A 17,607-nucleotide genomic window follows, 5' to 3' on the forward strand; every position below is an offset into this window, starting at 1 on the left:
GCACATCTCCTACTGGGGATGTGCCCGCAACCCAGGTACATGCCCTTGACCGGAATCGAACCTGGGACCTTTCAGTCCGCAGGCCGACGCTCTATCTACTGAGCCAAACCGGTTCCGGCCTGTCAGTGAGTTCTCAGATTTTTCTACATGCAGGTTCCTTTGCCTCAGTCAGCAATGTCTTGGCAGGACTTTGGACTCCAGAGATGTTACTTCAGCACCAACTCTTAGTCTATTATGGCCCTTTGGAGCCAAGGAAAATTTGGAGGGCTGGCCTGATTTCTATTGCACCTCATATGTTACACACACACACAAGCACACCGCACATGTGCTTATGGGCACAGACATATTTTTGTGGCTGTTAATTTTAATTTCCAAATGGGAAAAATGGCTCTTCTCTTGCCCTCCCTCCCTCTCCGCCCCTGCATCAAGACCATACCACAAGGCCCCTTTGCCATGGAGTTATAGAGTATATATCTTAAATTTGTCTCTTCCTTGAAATATTCTAAGAGCTTGGGACAGAGACAATGAAGGGGGGATAGTTAAAACTTTATAGTAATTTTGGGGAGGTTTGTGAATTTTATGGAGGATTGGGGAATGTGACTAGATTTTATTCTGCCAGGGGCAGTAAGGAGGGGTAACTAAACAATCTTAGTGATAGGATTTATGCAAAGAGAATTTTAAGTTTATTTTAGTGTGTTAGGGACAGGGAACTATCTATAAACAGAACTGGAAAGCAAAGTAAAATTCCCAAATTAATAAAAAGAGGAAGGAAATAAAATAGAAACTTGAGCAATCCAATATAAAAAGGGAAAAGTTAAAAAAAGAAAACAAAATAATATACATATACTAATAAGAAATAAAGTGTATATTATTTATTACACTGAAACAAAATCATGCCTCTTGGCTTAATCCTACTGAGTTAAGAACATTAGCAATAGTTTGCACACAACAAAGTTCCCGAAACAGCAGATGAGTTACTTTATATATGTAATTTAAGCATACTAGATATTTATGACTCAGAAGTAACCTTGGGCATATATATATTTTTTAAATATATTTTATTGATTTCTTACAGAGAGGAAGGGAGAGGGATAGAGAGTTAGAAACATCGATCAGCTGCCTCCTGCATACTCCCTACTGGGTATTGCCTGCAACCAAGGTACATGCCCTCGACCGGAATGGAACCTGGGACCCTTGAGTCCGCAGGCTGACTCTCTATCCATTGAGCCAAACCAGTTAGGGCCCTTGGGCATATTTAAAAACCAAAAATATACAAACCAGTTACAACTGGAAATGATACTGGCCCAAGTGCCCGTGTTTTCATCCCAGGGACACACTACAGAAATCCCAAGTTCAGACAACTTTGCAAAAGGTTTTGAATATCAAGAATGTTTTTGGAGCGGACACAATTCTGAGGCAGGAGTTTAGTGAAGGAGCACAGCTGTTTCTCCACTCCCCCCATGAGGTTCAGTGCAGGCTCCCACCGTGAAAGAACAGAAGTGGAGTCACTTCTGTTCCAGACAGGTCATTGTTGGACGGTGTGAGTGACTTTTGCATCTTCACTGCAATGAATGATAGTTTGTGAAGTGCATGTCTATGTTAAAACATAGCTGTATCCCAGCAGACGAAGCAGCAGGCACTGTTGGTAGTCTGAGAGTAACATCTGCTCCCCACCGGTCTGGGCCCTGTGAGCAGGGAGCATGCAGCATGGAGGGTGTCAAGCAGCCCAGAGCTGCCATCAGTGGCACCATGGAGTTGATTGTAGTCACCTTTCTCCCATATTAATTACAGTCGTAGTCGTACTCTTTTTCTTGGCAATGGAAGCTTCTCGCTAATACTTTATTCCTATAAAGCAAATGAAATGATCGTCATCTTTAAAAATCCAAACAAGAAATGTCAAGAAACCTAGTGCTGGAATGCCAGTAAAATTGTCCTTAAACTTTGGATAGGGGTGGAAAGCACATGGCCAGGCCCCCTAGGAATGGCAACTTCAGCCACGTTATGTCTCTATCGCTTTCCTGTTCTGTGCAGCTTTGGGCAGGAGAAGCCCCCCCGAGGGATTGTTTTTCCCGTTTCCCATGGTCCCAGTATGTCAGTAAAAGCTATCCAACATGAATGACCTCAATTGTATTTAACTTCATTGGCAAAGAATTGTGGCAGGAAGCAGGACAGTCAGAAGGGGAAAAGACAAGTGTATACTCCCTGTGCCAGGTCCCAGGGGCTGCCACTCCTAGTTGGTGAAGGGGGAGTCTGGCCTGAGATGCCCCCCTTCAGACTGCTATCCTCTACCAGCTGTGCTGGATCTCTGGTGTTCAGTAACCATGACACCAAAGGAGTGGAGGGTAAGCAGGACAACAGAAAGCTCAGAGATGGAGCCCAGGGTGGTTCCTTACAGCTGAGCGGTGGGGGCACAGATCCTTAGGAGCCATGACTGGGCTGCACCAGAGGGATTCTCTTCTCCCCATCTTCCCTGTCCCTGATGAAAATTCCCTGTAAGCATCCCATTACTCCACTTCTCCATTTGTACTTTCAGAAAATATCTCCAATTGCAGTCTCTACTTCTTTCCTCCCCTGATTCAACCAACACCAAATTTTCTATATCCTTTACTCCTTTGAATCTTTTATACCTTCTAAACAAGTACATTATGTGTACTTTCTTCAAACTTCACTTGGAATTAGGAAAGTTTCCCCAGGCATTCTCCCCCCATTAACTTCATATTCCAGCTTTTCTCGTTTCTTTTCTGCCTCCTTTAACATGTTCCCCCAATACTGCTGTTCCTTGAAGCACTATCCTGAGCTCCACTGCAAATATTACCTTTAGCAATATCTAAACATGCGAAACCATCAGCTAATTATCTAGAAGCAAGATTTTTTTTTTTTTTTGGTACCTATAGGAAGTGACAGGCCCATTAAACATATGAAAAGTGGAATTTCCCTACAAGATTTCTTTCAATAGTTTGTACACCCTTTCCTCTTTGGAATGTAAGCCTCAGTCCATTTACCTGCTTAAAACCCTCCAGTGGCCCATCACCTAGGGATGAGCTGCTTGACTCAACTCCTTGTCCTCCCCCCAACTGCAAGTGTACATTTTTCTTGTTTACTTGTGGTTTTTTTTACAATATCTTTAGATAGCCATTATCATGCATATATTGTAACAGAAAATGGAGGCTTATTTCCTGCAATATTCTGTCACAATGAAATACTTTCAATTCTATGCTGTCCTAAGTTCCTTCACAGCCTCGGCTCTGATCCCCATACTGAAAAATGACCTTACTGCTTTTCATCTAGTCAGTTTTTCCCTTACATTAATAAATAAATCTCTCTTTTTTATGCCAGTCACCACATGGCATCAAATGTTTACAGATGTTTACAAACCAATCATCCCCATTAGACTGTAGGCTACTTATAGGAAGATGGGTTTTTTTTTGGATAGTCATTATTTCTGTGTAGTGCATATATTTGTAATAGTAATTATAAATGTGTGTTTCTCTAAAATTATGGGTCTCCAAATAGACATAAATGTTTTTTCCTAGGAAAATACTAATGGGTGATAATTTTCTTGAAATTCTTTACTGATAACTTTTGCTTGAAATACAGGGCTAATTAAGATGAAGAAACATGCATCTCTTGTCTCCCTCAACTAAAACCCAAGGGACCATTTTTAGTTTGTAGAAAAGAACTAGGTAATTACCTATGAATGCATTTGGGGCACAGCATGTTATCCTCCAGGTGTGGGGGTGGAAAGTTGCAGGAAGGTATCAAGAAGAGTGCACACACTTGCCCCGGTTTCTCAGGGACCCAGGCTTGCCCAGCATAAAACTGTAGCTGAACCCAACCCTCTGTGTCTGCAGGGAGACTCTGTCCATGGACCACACACCACTTGTAACCTGGGGAAGGAAAAAGAGGTAAGTACGAACAGAGCAAGACCAAATCATGTTCAAAAATTGCATCCTGGTCTTTGATTCTTTCTCAAGTGCTAGCTCTTGAGATATGAACCCTGGAATTCTAACTTGACCTGCTGTATCCTGTTCCCTTTAGAAAATAATGCAAGACAGTTCCTGTTATAACTTTAAAAAGAAACAAAAACAATAGTTGGAAATGGTATAAGCTGCAAGTGGGTAGATGGTGGTGCTGGGGAGGCAAAACTTTACCTCTGCAAATCTTAGGCTTTCAGCTGGGATTCTAAAAAGAAGACAGATTAATAAGAGAAAAACACTTTATTAATGCACAAAGTGCATGCCAGGTAGGAGAAAACACAACAAAACTGGACTCGAAATGGCGGCTTAGAATTCCATCTCGTATAACATCTTCTACAAAGAATATATTTGTGGAGAAATGACAGGACAAAGGAAAGCAGTTTTAGGCCCCAAAGGGTGGTGAACTGTGGGGAGGTAAATACATGGGAGGACACTAACGGAGTAAGGTTTGCTCACAGGTTCCTCTGATACCATCTCTCAGTTGACAAGAGCGTCTCTGGCAAAAGGAGAATTTATGTCGTCCTCCCTTTAGGCAGAAAAGGGGGAGGGTTTTTTTCTGAGTTTAATTGCTTGCACCTCAAAATAAATTTCTTTATGCCAAAGAGTTATATTTGTGGATGACGCATCTGGTTCCTGTCAACAGAAAGACTAACTCTCCCCCCGCCCCCCCCCCCCCCAAAAAAACCTAACCCAGAGAGGTCTGGAATGGCCTTCATGAAATAGGTCCAAGGGTGTGAATACTTCAATAGGCAGTTCGTTGAGCTCACCAGTTTATGATCCTCCTTAATTATATCTTCTATTCTATAATTCTTACAAAAGTATGAGGTAGGCATCATATTCTTAGCCCATTTTATGGTCTGAAAACTGGAAAAAAGCTGCAACAATCTATCAGTGTTTCTCATTTAATGGATGTTAGAAGACCCAGGGCTTCAGCTCAGGCAGTTGATTTTAGAGCCTGCCCTTCTTTCTTTTCTTTCTTTTTTTTTTTTTTAAATATATTTTATTGATTTTCCACAGAGAGAAAGGGTAGAGAGATAGAGAGTCAGAAACATCGATGAGAGAGAAACATCGATCAGCTGCCTCCTGCACATCCCCCACTGGGGATGTGCCTGCAACCCAGGTACATGCCCCTGACCGGAATCGAACCCGGGACCCTTCAGTCCGCAGGCCGACGCTCTATCCACTGAGCCAAACCGGTTTCGGCATTTCTTTCTTTTTTTAACACATTGTTTGCGGGTAGTTTTTATCGCGAGCTAACAGGTGGCTCTACTACTTACAGTCAACGTAAAACGTATAAATACGTTTCCCGCATATTAAAAATCCTCACGGGAAGATATTTTTTCCATTGATTTTTAGAAACAGTGGAGGAGAAAGGGAAAGAGAGAGAATTATCAGAAATATTGATGTGAGTGGAACACATAAACTGGTTGCCTCCTGCACATCCTGACCACGGCCTGGGAGAAGCCTGCAACTGAGGTACGTGCCCTTGACCAGAACCAAACCCAGGATCCTTTGGTCCGCAGGCTGACGCTCTATCCACTGAGCCAAAAACAGTTATGCTCTAGTTCCTTAAAGAGGAAATAAATTAATTCAAACAGATTGCCATCCCTTTGTGATGACACCAGTAATTTAGAGCAGTGGTTCTCAGAGTGGTGGTCCCCCGACTAGCATCCTCAGCAGTGCTGAGAAAATTGCCAGAAATGCACACTCTCAGGCCTTGAATCAGAAACTAGGGGTGATGGCAGCAATCATTAGCCCTTTAGGTCATTTAGATATGGCCTAAATTGAAAATAATATCAATTAAACTCCCTAGCCGGTTTGGCTCAGTGGGTAGAGCATAAGCCTGCAGACTGAAGAAGGGTCTAAGTTCAATTCTGGTCAAGAGTATGTATCTTGGTTGCAGGCTTGATCCCCAGCCCTAGTCCAGGCCTGTGCAGGAGGCAACCAATTGATGTCTCTCTCACATCGATATTTCTCTCTGTTTGTCAGTCTGGCTCCCTTCCATTCTCTGAAAAAAATCTCTTCAGGTGAGGATTAACAACAACAACAACAAACCATTAAATAATAATATCAATTAAACTTATTTCCTCACCTGAACCAGAACCAGCTTTGATATGGGGCTTACCAGAGGCCTCCTGTGGCGACCTCACATTCTCCATCTTCCCAGACTTCCCAGTAGTGGCTGCAATTCTGCTCCAGGAGGCAAACACATCATCCGGGGTGGAAGTTGTCACGAAAATATTGTCCATTCGCTCCAGGAGAGCAGTAGCACCCCCATCAGGAGCAGGACCCCCCACCAGGGGACCAGTCAGTTCAGGAAGACCAAGACTGTCCAGACTCATTTCCCCCTTTTGCATCTTCAATTTCCTTTGTGTTAATGTCAATATCTTTGCCTCCTCTGGTTTGATAGGAATAGCCTACAAGTAGAATTGGAGAGATGAAAGTGTTATCAGAAGTGCGGCCTTGCCCAGTTGGTGTGGCTTAGTGGTTGAGCATTGACCTATGAACCAGGACGTCATGGTTCAATTACTGGTCAGGGCACATGCCCAGGTTGTGGGTTCGATCCCCAATCAGGGGGCGTGCAGGAGGCAGCCAATCAATGATTCTCTCTCATCACTGATGTTTCTATCTCCCTCTCCCTTCCTGTCTGAAATAAAATAAAATAAATGCAGCCTCACCCAAGCTAGTTTGCCTTACAAGGTTAATGGTTCAATTCCTGGTCAGGGCACGTACCCAGGTTTCAAGTTTGACCCCTGGTTGGGGCACGTGCAGGAGGCAACAGCTTGATATCTCTCTCTCTCTCTCTCTCTCTCTCTCTCTCTCTCTCTCTCCAAACCAATAAAAACATATTTTTTTTAAAAAAAAGAAGTGCAGCATCGTTTTTATTATTCTTTGCAGAGTTGGTGAAAACTGAGGACAGGGATGTTCTGCCTTTTTAGGAGTGGAGAGGGAAAGAAGGGCTAGGGCAATTCTTTTACTACTTATTCGTACTAAAATAGGTAATTAGGGATGAGAACTGAAGCTTCCATTCTACCAAATTTCTTACAATTTACTCACCTTTTGATTAGGGTAAGCATATGCACGCAGCCTATTATATGTTTCCCATTTCTAAGACAAGAGAAAAATGAGTTAATAATTAGATCAAGGTTCCCACGCTTCCTTCCAGCCGCACTAACAGCCTGGGCCCTCACCTGGCCGCTGGTGCTCAGCTTTAATTGCTGGCACCAACCCCTCACGACGTCTCGGTGAATCAGGTTAACTGGTGGCAAGTGAAGGGGCAGCGGAGGAATCGGTATCTTCTTGTGAATTCTTACTCTTTTATTTTCCTGTGCCATCTTTTGTGGACAAGCTGAAGGAGAATGGGATAAAATTATTAATAATTAACTCTTACGTGACCCTTTAAAATGTCAGAAGTACAGTCACTTTTAATTATCATAGTACAGTCTCCAGTGTCCAGTTAAATGATTTACCCAAGACCACAAAACCTCAAAGGCACAGACCTCACACCTAAGACTTAATACTTCTGAGTTCCCCAGTTTTTAATTCCTAAAACTCCCCACTCCTCACACACACACACTTGTGAGCTCCTTAACCCACAGATTCCAAGGAGGTTGCTTAGAGATCGTCCTTTCAATCCAGGGAAATGAGGGAAGTTTTAGACCTGAGATCATAAATATGCAGTGATGCCTTGTCCTCTCGCAAAACAGCAAACCATTCAGCAAAGTGCAGCACAACCACTGTTACCCACAGATCTGCCAGCCCACCCCATCCGGGCAGCACTGCTGTCCTGGCACACAGGCCTCCTCTCCTGCTGCACCCCGCACACACCATTTAGGAAAAGACTTACAGAACACAGCTCCAGAACAGACACAATTACGTCTACACTAATAATCACCAGCATTTACTGAGTCCACGTTACTAGCTGGGTATAGTTTGGAAGTTTTACCCAATCATTATGTATAAATTACAACTGAACTTCCACCCCTGACTCAGGCTAGTAGATATTATCTTCGATTTTTAAAATAGGAAGTGGAGTTTCAAGAATGTTATTTTTTTTAATCCTCACCTGAGGATATATTTGCACTGATTTTTAGACAGTGTGGGAGAGGATGAGAGGAGAGAGACAGAGAAACATCGATGTGAGAGAGACACATCGATTGGTTGCCTCCTGCACGTACCCCAACCAGGGCTGGGAGCCTGCAACTGAAGAATGTGCCCTTGACCGGAATTGAACCTGGGACCCTTCAGCCTGCAGGCTGACGCTCTATCCACTGAGCCAAACCGGCCAGGGTGAATTTCAAGAATGTAATTTCAAATCTGCATCAGTCTGCCCCAAGTCATTGCACATCAAGGTCCTTAACTCCAAGCAGCTAGTTAAAACAAAAATTTTAATTTCCATGGTCGAAAGTCTTTTTTGAAAGAAAGGTTTCATTGAGCCAGAAATGCTAGCTAAAAAGGAGACGGGTCTTGGGACATGAAGTCCAAACCACCAGCAGCTTGGCTAGTTGGAAAAGACAAATGTGTCCATCGACTTGGGAGTTTACAAGTGTTTTTATACATTAAGAAGCAGGGAGGGGGAAGAAAGGTGTACAGCCACTTGCAAGAATTTACATTAGACATCAGCAAGGAGGTGGGAGAGAGTGAAGTGGGGCCAGGACTGGGATAGGCCTAGAGTCAGAAAGCCCACACGTAAAGACACAATGGTGGCTCATGGAGTATGATGGTGCTTGGCTAAAATAATCTGTAGAAATACGACCGGGAATTTAATCCAAGGTCCAACCAGACAGAATGTGAACAGTCCTTTCTTAGCTGGCCTCTGGACATCAACAGACCCACAGTTCTGTCTCTAGCTCCCACTCGGGTGGCTGTAATTGAGGACATCTCAGAATTTTCTCCTAGTCACAGTGGAAGCCAAATAATCATTAGAACCAAAGGAACTGTGGGAGTTTGGAGACAGGAAGTAATAAGTTTTAAGAGGTGACTGAAAGAAGGCTTCAGGGAGGTGAGCTTTAAGCCAGGCTTCCAAGGAAACATATGGCTTGCAGAGTAGAGGACAAACATTTATTTCCTTTTCCAGAAAAGTTCCTCAGGCTTAAACCAAGGAAATGGGATTTGAGGGGCTGTGCACCTCTTACCTTTGTCATCTTCCTTAGATCTCTTCCGTTTGGTCTCCACCCCTGAGGTTCTTTGTTTACTTGGTTCGCCAGCAGCCCCATGTTTCTCTTCAGTTGGTATTGGTTGGGATTTTGAAGCTTTTTGCCGCTCCCCTGACTTCTTTGGGGACTTCTGCTGGGGATAGAAGAGCCAGCCAGTCATTCCTCTGGCATCTGACCCACCACATCACGTTGTCTGCCTTAAGGTTATCCACACCCAAGACACCAATACCGTCACTGAAGGTCATTGAACTCCGCTGGCAGCGTGTATTCTCTGGGTATCATCTTAATGCTCAGGTTTATGTATAAGACAGCAAAACAATGATGGAGAAATGGGAGAAGGCCAATTTGAATGTACGAGAAAAGACACAAAATATAGATACAAATAAAATAGAGAAAATTATGCTTTGCTTTGGAGGAAGCCCTTATATCACCCACATTATCCTTATGTCTCACCCGGAAGATTTCCACCCCCTGCCCACCCCATTTCTTTATTCTTGGCCTCTTCCAAAAAAATGTTTCCCATAGAGATGCTATACATCCATTATTGTTCTTAGCAGGAAAATATCAAGATAATCAAATGCCCTTAATACAACATATCAGCCCATTTTCCATTTCAGTATTTTTTTTTCTACTACTCTCCATTGCCCCAAGTTTCAGTCTCAGCATTCCTTTCCTTCCCAGCACAGTTACTTTGACCTAAAGAGATTTCCCTATCCTAGCCCATTTGGCTCAGTGGATAGAGTGTCGGCCTACAGACCAAAGGGTCCCAGGTTAGATTCCCGTCAAGGGCAAGTACCTTGGTTGCAGACTCCTCCCTGGCCCAGGAGGAGTGCGTGTAGGAGGCAACCAATGGATGTGTTTCCTTCACATCAGATATTTCTGTCTTTCCCTCTCTCTAAAAAATTCAATAGAAAAAGATCCTTGGGTGAGGATTAAAAAAAAAAAAAAAAAGAACTGATAAATAAAAATAAAGAGATTTCCCTCAGCTCCACCCCACCCAATTCTATTTACATTTTAAAACTTACTCTTTTTAACTCTCACTTCCAGTTTTAATTCACCTGGTAATCCTTTTTAGCCTTTACAGACCACGGCAAATCTACATTATTTCCTCATTCCACCACTTGTCAGTTGCAATTTTACATTTGCTTGTTATTTGATCAGTGCCTGTTACTCCATTTGATTGTAAGCCCCACCAGGGTAGAATTTCTTTACTTTTCATTATAGGCACTCAATACTCATTGGTTAATTGAATCAAAAGACACAAGAGAACAGTGGGGATGATAATGTTGAGTGATACGGAGAAACTGACCTCTGTTGAGCCTCTATCTTCTATCAGGTATTGATAACTAAGGTCACAAAATTAAGGGCACACAGTATTTTAGATAAAATTAAATCTAAGGTCAATTTGCTCCCAGATCTAAAGCCTTTCTATCATCCATCCAGGAGGGAGTACTAGACAAATTAACATTTGTATGGCATTTTTACAACTCTATAGCAGTTTAACATTCATATTCAAATGTTACATTTGCAAAGCTCTTTCACAAAATACTCACTTTTGGGCCTCACAACAATCTTAAAATTGAGAGGGCAAAAATGACCCGGTTCTAGGAAGAGATCCCAAGAGTGATCGATCAGGTTTCTTGGCAGAGTTGTTCAATTCTTCTGCACTGAAAGAAACCACACTTTGGCCACCCTGAGGCTGCCTTTTTGGGATATTGATTTTAAGCTGTTTATTAAGAAACAAGTCTCAGAAAGAACTTACATATATGGAACACTTCAGGAATTTGTGTGTCATCCTTGTGCAGGGATCATGCTAATCTCTGTATCATTCCAATTTTAGTATATGTGCTGCCAAAGCAAGCACCGGAAAGAACCTTTGACCCCCTCAGCCCCAAGAGCTTCAGACAGAGAAACTGCTTCATGGAGACTTAGGATGTTCACCTTGGCCTAATTTGAATTATGATAATAAGAGGGCTGGGGGGGAGGGAGGGGAAGGGGTGTCTTTGGCTGGGTCCCTCCGAATCCCAGTTTCAGTCACCTGGCTAGGATTTTTCTGCCATGTAATCTCAGCTCTTTCTCTACCTGTAAATTGCCCATTCTCACTTATGAATCTAAGATCTCCCTCCCCCCTCCCCCGCCACACACCCTTTTCTATCTTTTCTATTTTGTCCAAAATGGCAATGTTACCTCACTATCTTCGGGAATTTTCACACCCATGTGAATTCCCCATGTGCGCATGTATTAAAACTTTATTTTCTCCTGTTAATCTGTCTCCACTAAATTGATTAGCCCAGCCAGAAGAACTTAGAAGGTAGGAGGGAAACTATAATATATTTTTTAGCCCCCACAGTACTACCTCAAAGCCTCTCCACCTTCAGTTTCTGTCTGCAGTGCTCACCAGTACGTATGGCTTCTAATTACGTCTTGGCTCAAACAACCCCAGGCAAAGACCAGCTCAGACACAGCACCTTTGGTTTAGGATCTCATTTTTCTCCCAGCCTTAGTCACCGCCTCTTTCTAAAGTCTTTTCCTCACCGCTCTTTTTCTCCCGTTACCATTCCCTTCTCGCCCTGATACCCGATTACTTTGACAGGATAAAGCATCTCTTTAAAACCAAAAACAGCCAACTCATTTCTTATTTATTTCCTCACTCCAACATAGCAGGCTTCAATCATATCTAGGACTTACTTTCCTCTCCCCCCTCCCTCTCCCGGCCCCAGGCACCTTTACCATCAGCTTCCTCACTCTCCTTTACCTCTAGAACTTGTTTGCTAAATCCATTTCTTCTAGGAATTACTTTTTCTACCTCTGTAATGTACCCAATAAATGTTCTCTTACCAAAAAAATAAATAAATAAAAGAATTAATGCGCTGATAGTGAGAGTGTAACACAAAAAGACAAAACAAAGCCACTAAAATGCCCTTACCTTCTTGCCTTTTGCATTTTCCATACTCAGAAAAGAATTCAAGGCTGACGAAGAAAACGTTTTTACTTCTGAAATGGCCCCTGGCCCAAGATTGCTTTAAAAAAGTCTCCTCCTACTTCCTGCCAACCAAAGGAACTCCTTCCTCCTTCCTTTTTCTCCCTCCCCCACAATTTGTCAGTGCTACCTGTGTTTTTATTTATGAGGGAACCGTGGTATGAATGGATTAATACCATTCCTGGCTTTTTTTGTGTGTGTGAGCTTTTTATCATAATTATCTAAGGTGTGGCTCAGGAGATCTTGGGAAGTTAAAACTTCAGAAAAATTCCAAGGGAAAAACAAAAGGAGACTTCTGAACCATAGGAGTGAAGGGATTTAAAGCCAGAACTTGCAGAAACAGTTGAATTTCAGGGCCAGATTGGTGGCTTGAAGAAAGCAAAAAAGGTTTCATGTACTACATAACATCTTTCTTTTTTTAAAAAAATATATTCTTATTGATTTCAGAGAGGAAGGGAGAGGGAGCGAGAGATAGAAACATCAACGATGAGAGAGAATCATTGATAGGCTGCCTCTTGCACGCCCCCTACTGGGGAATCAAGCTTGCAACCCGAGCATGTGCCCTTAATTAGAATCAAACCCAGGACCCTTCAGTCTGCAGGCTGATGCTCTATCCACTGAGCAAAACCGGCTAAGGCAACATCTTCTTTCTTAAGGAAGTTACTCAAACAATTAAAACTCCATCTTTTCAGTCGTCCCATGGAAAGGTGGCAGGTTCCATTCCTGGTCAGAGCACATACCCAGGTTCTGGGTTGGATCCCTGGTTGGGGCACATACAGGAGGCAATTGATGGATGTTTCTTGCATCAATGGATCTCCCTCTCTCTCTCTCTCTCCCTTCCTCTCCCTAAAATACATATCTCCAGATGAGAATTTTAAAAGCACACACAAAAATCTCCAGCTTCCCATCTGTACTAATGATAACTAACACCTTCCCATCTGTCAGCAACTAATAGTTTTAAAAGTTCAATAAGCATTTAAAATTCATTAAGTCTAGGTCAACCTGATTCTACTGCTTGAGGTCTTAACCTATTGACTCCCAAACAAGGATTCTTTCCTTACAAAAAGTTTGAAAATGGCCTCCTCAGATCACTCCTCACTGCTAAACTGTCAGGGATTAAGGATACGTGAAGCTCGGGCTGGCGTGGCTCAGTGATTTAGCGTTGACCTATGAACCAGGAGGTCCTGGTTCAATTCCCGCTCAGGGCACATTCCCAAGTTTCTGGCTCAACCCCTAGTGTGGGGCATGGAGGAGGCAGCCAATCAATGATTTTCTCTCATCATTGATGCTTCTATCTCTCTTCCTCTCTGAAATCAATAAAAATATATATTTTTAAAAAAGGGTAAGTGAACATTTCCTATGTTCAGAACAAGTGACGGTTGTTGGGTTTCAAACCTTCCCTTGTCAGATTACAAAGCTTGTTTTGTTCCTTTGTTTTGTTTTGTTTTCCTATATCTCATTGCTTGCCCTAAAATGATGAAGAAGAGATATTTTTTGACCCAGATGGAAGTGGTAATCTACTCACAGTATAGAAATATGTGGACATAGGAAGTAAGTAAATGGGAGTTAGGAGTAGAGAAAGAAGTGTAGGTGTGAACTGAGCAAGCCCCAAAGTACCAAAGAGGAAAGCAAGGGTCTAGATCAAGCATGTCAAGTTCTCGGCCCACAACAAATATTTTTGCAGCCCAGCCAATATAATGGTACTAGTATGTAAAAAACGTTTTAATAAAAATTTTGTGACCTAATTTTTACAATAATCTGTTACACATAATTATTAATAACGAATAACAATGTTTGCTAATGACTGGTTACTATAATTATATTGCATTCATTTCCCTTAATCGCAGGCACACCATTTCTCTCCACTAATACTAGCAGCAAATATGTTAGCAGCCGATTGCCATGTTATTAGTCTTGTACTGCCTTGTTTGATGTGCGCAACAGGAAATATATCACTTTCGAAGAACAAGAAAAATAGGTTTACTTGTGTTACGCTTATTAATTTGTGCAGTTATTCAGTGTCTGGTAAGCTAATGTTCAAGAAAAAATTTTAATTTATATTAAAATGTTCTATTATTTTATGTTAATGATTACTCGTTTATTTTAGCCCTTTGTAGTCAGCATGTCTCTATCGAAATAAACCTACGTTTCTATGAAAATTGACGCTTTTGTTTTTTTATGGCCCACATTAACTTAAACCTTGTTTATTTGGCCCAAGTTAGCCTTTGAGTTTGACATGCTTGGGGTAGAGCATTGGCCTGTGGACTGAAGGGTCCCAGGTTCAATTCCAGTCAAGGGCACATGCCCAGGTTGTGTGCTCAATCCCCAGTAGGTGGCGTGCAGGAGGCAGCTGATTAATGATTCTCATCATTGATGTTTCTATATCTCTCTCCCTCTTCCTTCCTCTCTGAAATCAATAATAATAAAAAAAAATTTAAAATAAAGTTGTAAAAAGGTTTGTGAAAGTTATAGAAGGTTTGTAAAGAGAAATGTTAAAAGAAAGTTATGTAGATACAGAGAAGATTAGCAGGTCCTTGCGCAAGGATGACACCCAAATTTGTGAAGTGTTCATATTTTTTTTAAAAGAAAGTTATATAAATGACACAGGCCAATAAGCTAGGACAAGCAGAATAGGGAAACTGAGATAGTTAAACAGCAGTTTGCAGCCATCTAGAAAATCTAGATGCCAAGTAGTCCACAGCCATCTAGTAAATCCTACCTTCCCTAAACCAACAACACTTGAGTAAAAAATTTGTACTATTTCTCCCTAGCCAGAGGGTAAAAGCTTAAATCTACTTACTCAGGGAGGAAGAGAGCAGAAATCCAATTAGTGCCATTTGTCAACCTCATCCAAGGACAAATGAAGTTAAGATAACAAACCTCATGCCCAGCAGGCATGGCTCTTGGTTGGTCATGGACCTATGAACCAGGAAGTCACGGTTTGATTCCAGGTCAGAGCACATGCTTGGGTTGCAGGGGTTGCAGGCTTTCTTATCATTGATGTTTCTATCTCTCCCTCTCCCTCTCTGGAATATATATATATATATATAATCTTAGAAAAGAAAAAAAGCAAGAGAATAAACCTCATTTTGCCATAGCTTGTTTGGTTCAGTGGGTAAAATGTCAGCCATGGACTGAAGGGTCCTAGGTTCAATTCTGGTCAAGGGCATGTACCTTGGTTGCAGACTCAATCCCCAATTGGTTGGGGTGTATGCGGGAGGCAACAAATCATTGTGTCTCTCTCACATAAATGTTTCTCTGTGTGTGTGTGTTTCCTTCCTCCCTCCCACTCTCTCTAAAAATCAATGAAAAAATATTCTCGAATGAGAATTTAAGGAGAGAGAGAGAGAGAGAGAGAGAGAGAGAGAGAGAGAATAAACCTCATCTCATTTTGGTATATTAGACTACAATCCTCCAAACTAATATCTTTTCCCTTCCACCAGACCATTTGTTATAATTCTTGTTGTTCTAGCTTTTGCCCCAGTAATACTAAAATTTATAAAAACAGTTTGTCTCCACCAGGTTACAGTTACCAGCCCTATTTGTACTCAGGAAACACCATCTCTAGACACCATAACAACCTCCTTTTGTGCCCAGACCTCCTGACCTCCCCAAAGCGAAAATGATGGGCTAGATATAAAAAGCTCCAGATACCTAGAAAGGGCAAAAACTGGGAAAACAAGCATCCTAATCAAACACTATAATTAATGATTTGGCATGTACTAGAGATTTTTTTTTCTACATTTCTTCTTAATGGGAGACTGTTCTACTCAAAACATGGATGATCAATTGGAGGGGAACCTGTACTCTACTCTATCTCTCACCCAACATAGATGTAGCCACCCAATAATCAGTCTTTAAAAAAAAATTTTTTTTATTGATTTCAGAGAGGAAGGGAGAGGGAGAGAGAGATAGAAACATCAATGATGAGAGAGAATCATTGGCTGCCTTTTGCACACCCCACACTGGGGATCGAACCTGCAACCCCAGCATGAGCCCTGACCAGGAATCAAACCTTGACCTCCTGGTTCATAGGTCAATGCACAACCTCTGAGCCACACTGGGTGGGTGATGTATGACATTTATTGATTTGCAAATATTGTACTAGCCTTGCATTCCTGGAATAAATCTCACTTGATTATGTTGCATGATCTTTTTAAAATAATGCTGGATCCAATTTGCTAAAATTCTGTTGAGGATTTTAGCATCTGTGTTCACCAGGGATATTAGCCTGTAATTATCTTTCCTTATAGTGTATTTATCTGGTTTTGGAATTAGGAAAATGCTGGCTTTGTAAAAAGAGCTTGGAAGTGTTCCTCCCCCTTGAATTTTTTCTAATAGTTTGAGGAGGATACGTGTTAGTTCTTCTTTGAATGTTTGGTAAAATTCTGTAAATCCATCCGGTCCCCAGGACTTTTGTTTGCTAGGAGTTTTTAAATCACTGCTTCAAATTCATCAGTTGTTATTGGCCTATTAAGGTTTTCTGATTCTTTCTGATTGAATTTTGGAAGATTGTATGCTTCTAGAAATTTGTCCATTTAACCTCGTTGTCCAGTTTATTGGCATATAGTTGTTTGTAGTATTTGCTTATAAAACTTTGTACTTCTGGGGAAAACCAAGATGGTGGCATAGGTAAACACTGGAAATTGTTGCCTCTCACAACCACTTCAAAAACACAACTAAAAGACAAAACGAACATCATCTAGAACCACAGGAAGGCTGGCTAAGTGGAAATTCTACAACTAGAAGGAAAGAGAAAAGCACACTGAGACTCAGAGGAGGTGTGGAAGTAAAGTGCAGAGGTACAGAGGCGCACGTGGAAAGGGCTGGGAACTGAGTGCGTGGTTGTCTTTTTCAATCGGGAGGAGTCTCAAACTTCCAACTGCTCTGAATGTCAGTCCCAGGCGAGTCTCTGGGGACACAGACTCATACAGGGAGAAACTGGACTGTCTGGCATCGGTCAGAACTCCAGGGCAGCTTTCTCTCAGAGGTACTTGTAGCGATTACCAGGACACTGAGAAGCGGGCCTCTTAGGGTAGGACTGGGGAGCAGCCATAGCTGCTTGCTCCGCCCTGTTGATCCCCTGAGACCCCGCCCCACCCAAGCTGTGCGCAGAGGCTTTTGCATATGAAAGGCCTGGCCCTTTGCAATCTGAAAATTACCTAACAAACTGCAGCTGAGTCAGACAGACCCAGAACTTCCAAAAGAAGACCCAAAGCCCCACAACAGCTTGCATTGCTTCACAGCTGGGCCTCAACTGGGCACCTCCAAACCACAAACAAAGAAGAGGAACCTGCAGATCTCTCCATAGCTCCCGCTGGGTAACCTCAGGCAGAGGCTAGATTAGCACCTCCTTAGAGATCCAAGAGCCAGTGTACCCAGTGGTCAGAGTGGGACCATCGAGATTACAACTCCTCAAATCCAGAAGGGACACACTCAGGGGGCAGACTCAGTGAGCTCTAAAGCCCCACTGAAGCAAGTCTTGCCCCAGAAG

At 42.3% G+C, this 17,607-nt stretch overlaps 1 protein-coding gene and 2 non-coding genes across 3 annotated transcripts; 1 reads left to right on the forward strand and 2 right to left on the reverse strand.

The window, feature by feature from the left end:
• Positions 1-1,781: 1,781 nt before the first annotated feature.
• On the reverse strand, positions 1,782-12,083 carry DPPA4 (developmental pluripotency associated 4). The gene is made up of 7 exons (XM_070403770.1): positions 12,060-12,083; positions 9,113-9,266; positions 7,169-7,326; positions 7,035-7,085; positions 6,103-6,394; positions 3,692-3,887; positions 1,782-1,845 (listed from the first exon to the last, which is right to left on the reverse strand). Exons 1-7 carry the CDS (start codon positions 12,081-12,083, stop codon positions 1,782-1,784), a joined length of 939 nt encoding a protein of 312 aa, XP_070259871.1.
• On the reverse strand, positions 10,894-10,997 carry LOC139004549 (U6 spliceosomal RNA). The gene has a single exon (XR_011470426.1). It is a non-coding gene; the product is annotated as a U6 spliceosomal RNA (small nuclear RNA).
• Positions 12,084-14,588: 2,505 nt separating the features above from the next.
• Positions 14,589-14,692, forward strand: LOC139004599 (U6 spliceosomal RNA). Its single transcript, XR_011470465.1, has one exon. It is a non-coding gene; the product is annotated as a U6 spliceosomal RNA (small nuclear RNA).
• The last annotated feature ends 2,915 nt before the right edge of the window (positions 14,693-17,607 follow it).

Source organism: Myotis yumanensis, unplaced genomic scaffold, assembly GCF_028538775.1.
Source record: "Myotis yumanensis isolate MYYU_CA2020_CCGP unplaced genomic scaffold, mMyoYum1.0.hap1 SCAF_2, whole genome shotgun sequence".
NCBI classification, from domain to species: domain Eukaryota; kingdom Metazoa; phylum Chordata; class Mammalia; order Chiroptera; family Vespertilionidae; genus Myotis; species Myotis yumanensis.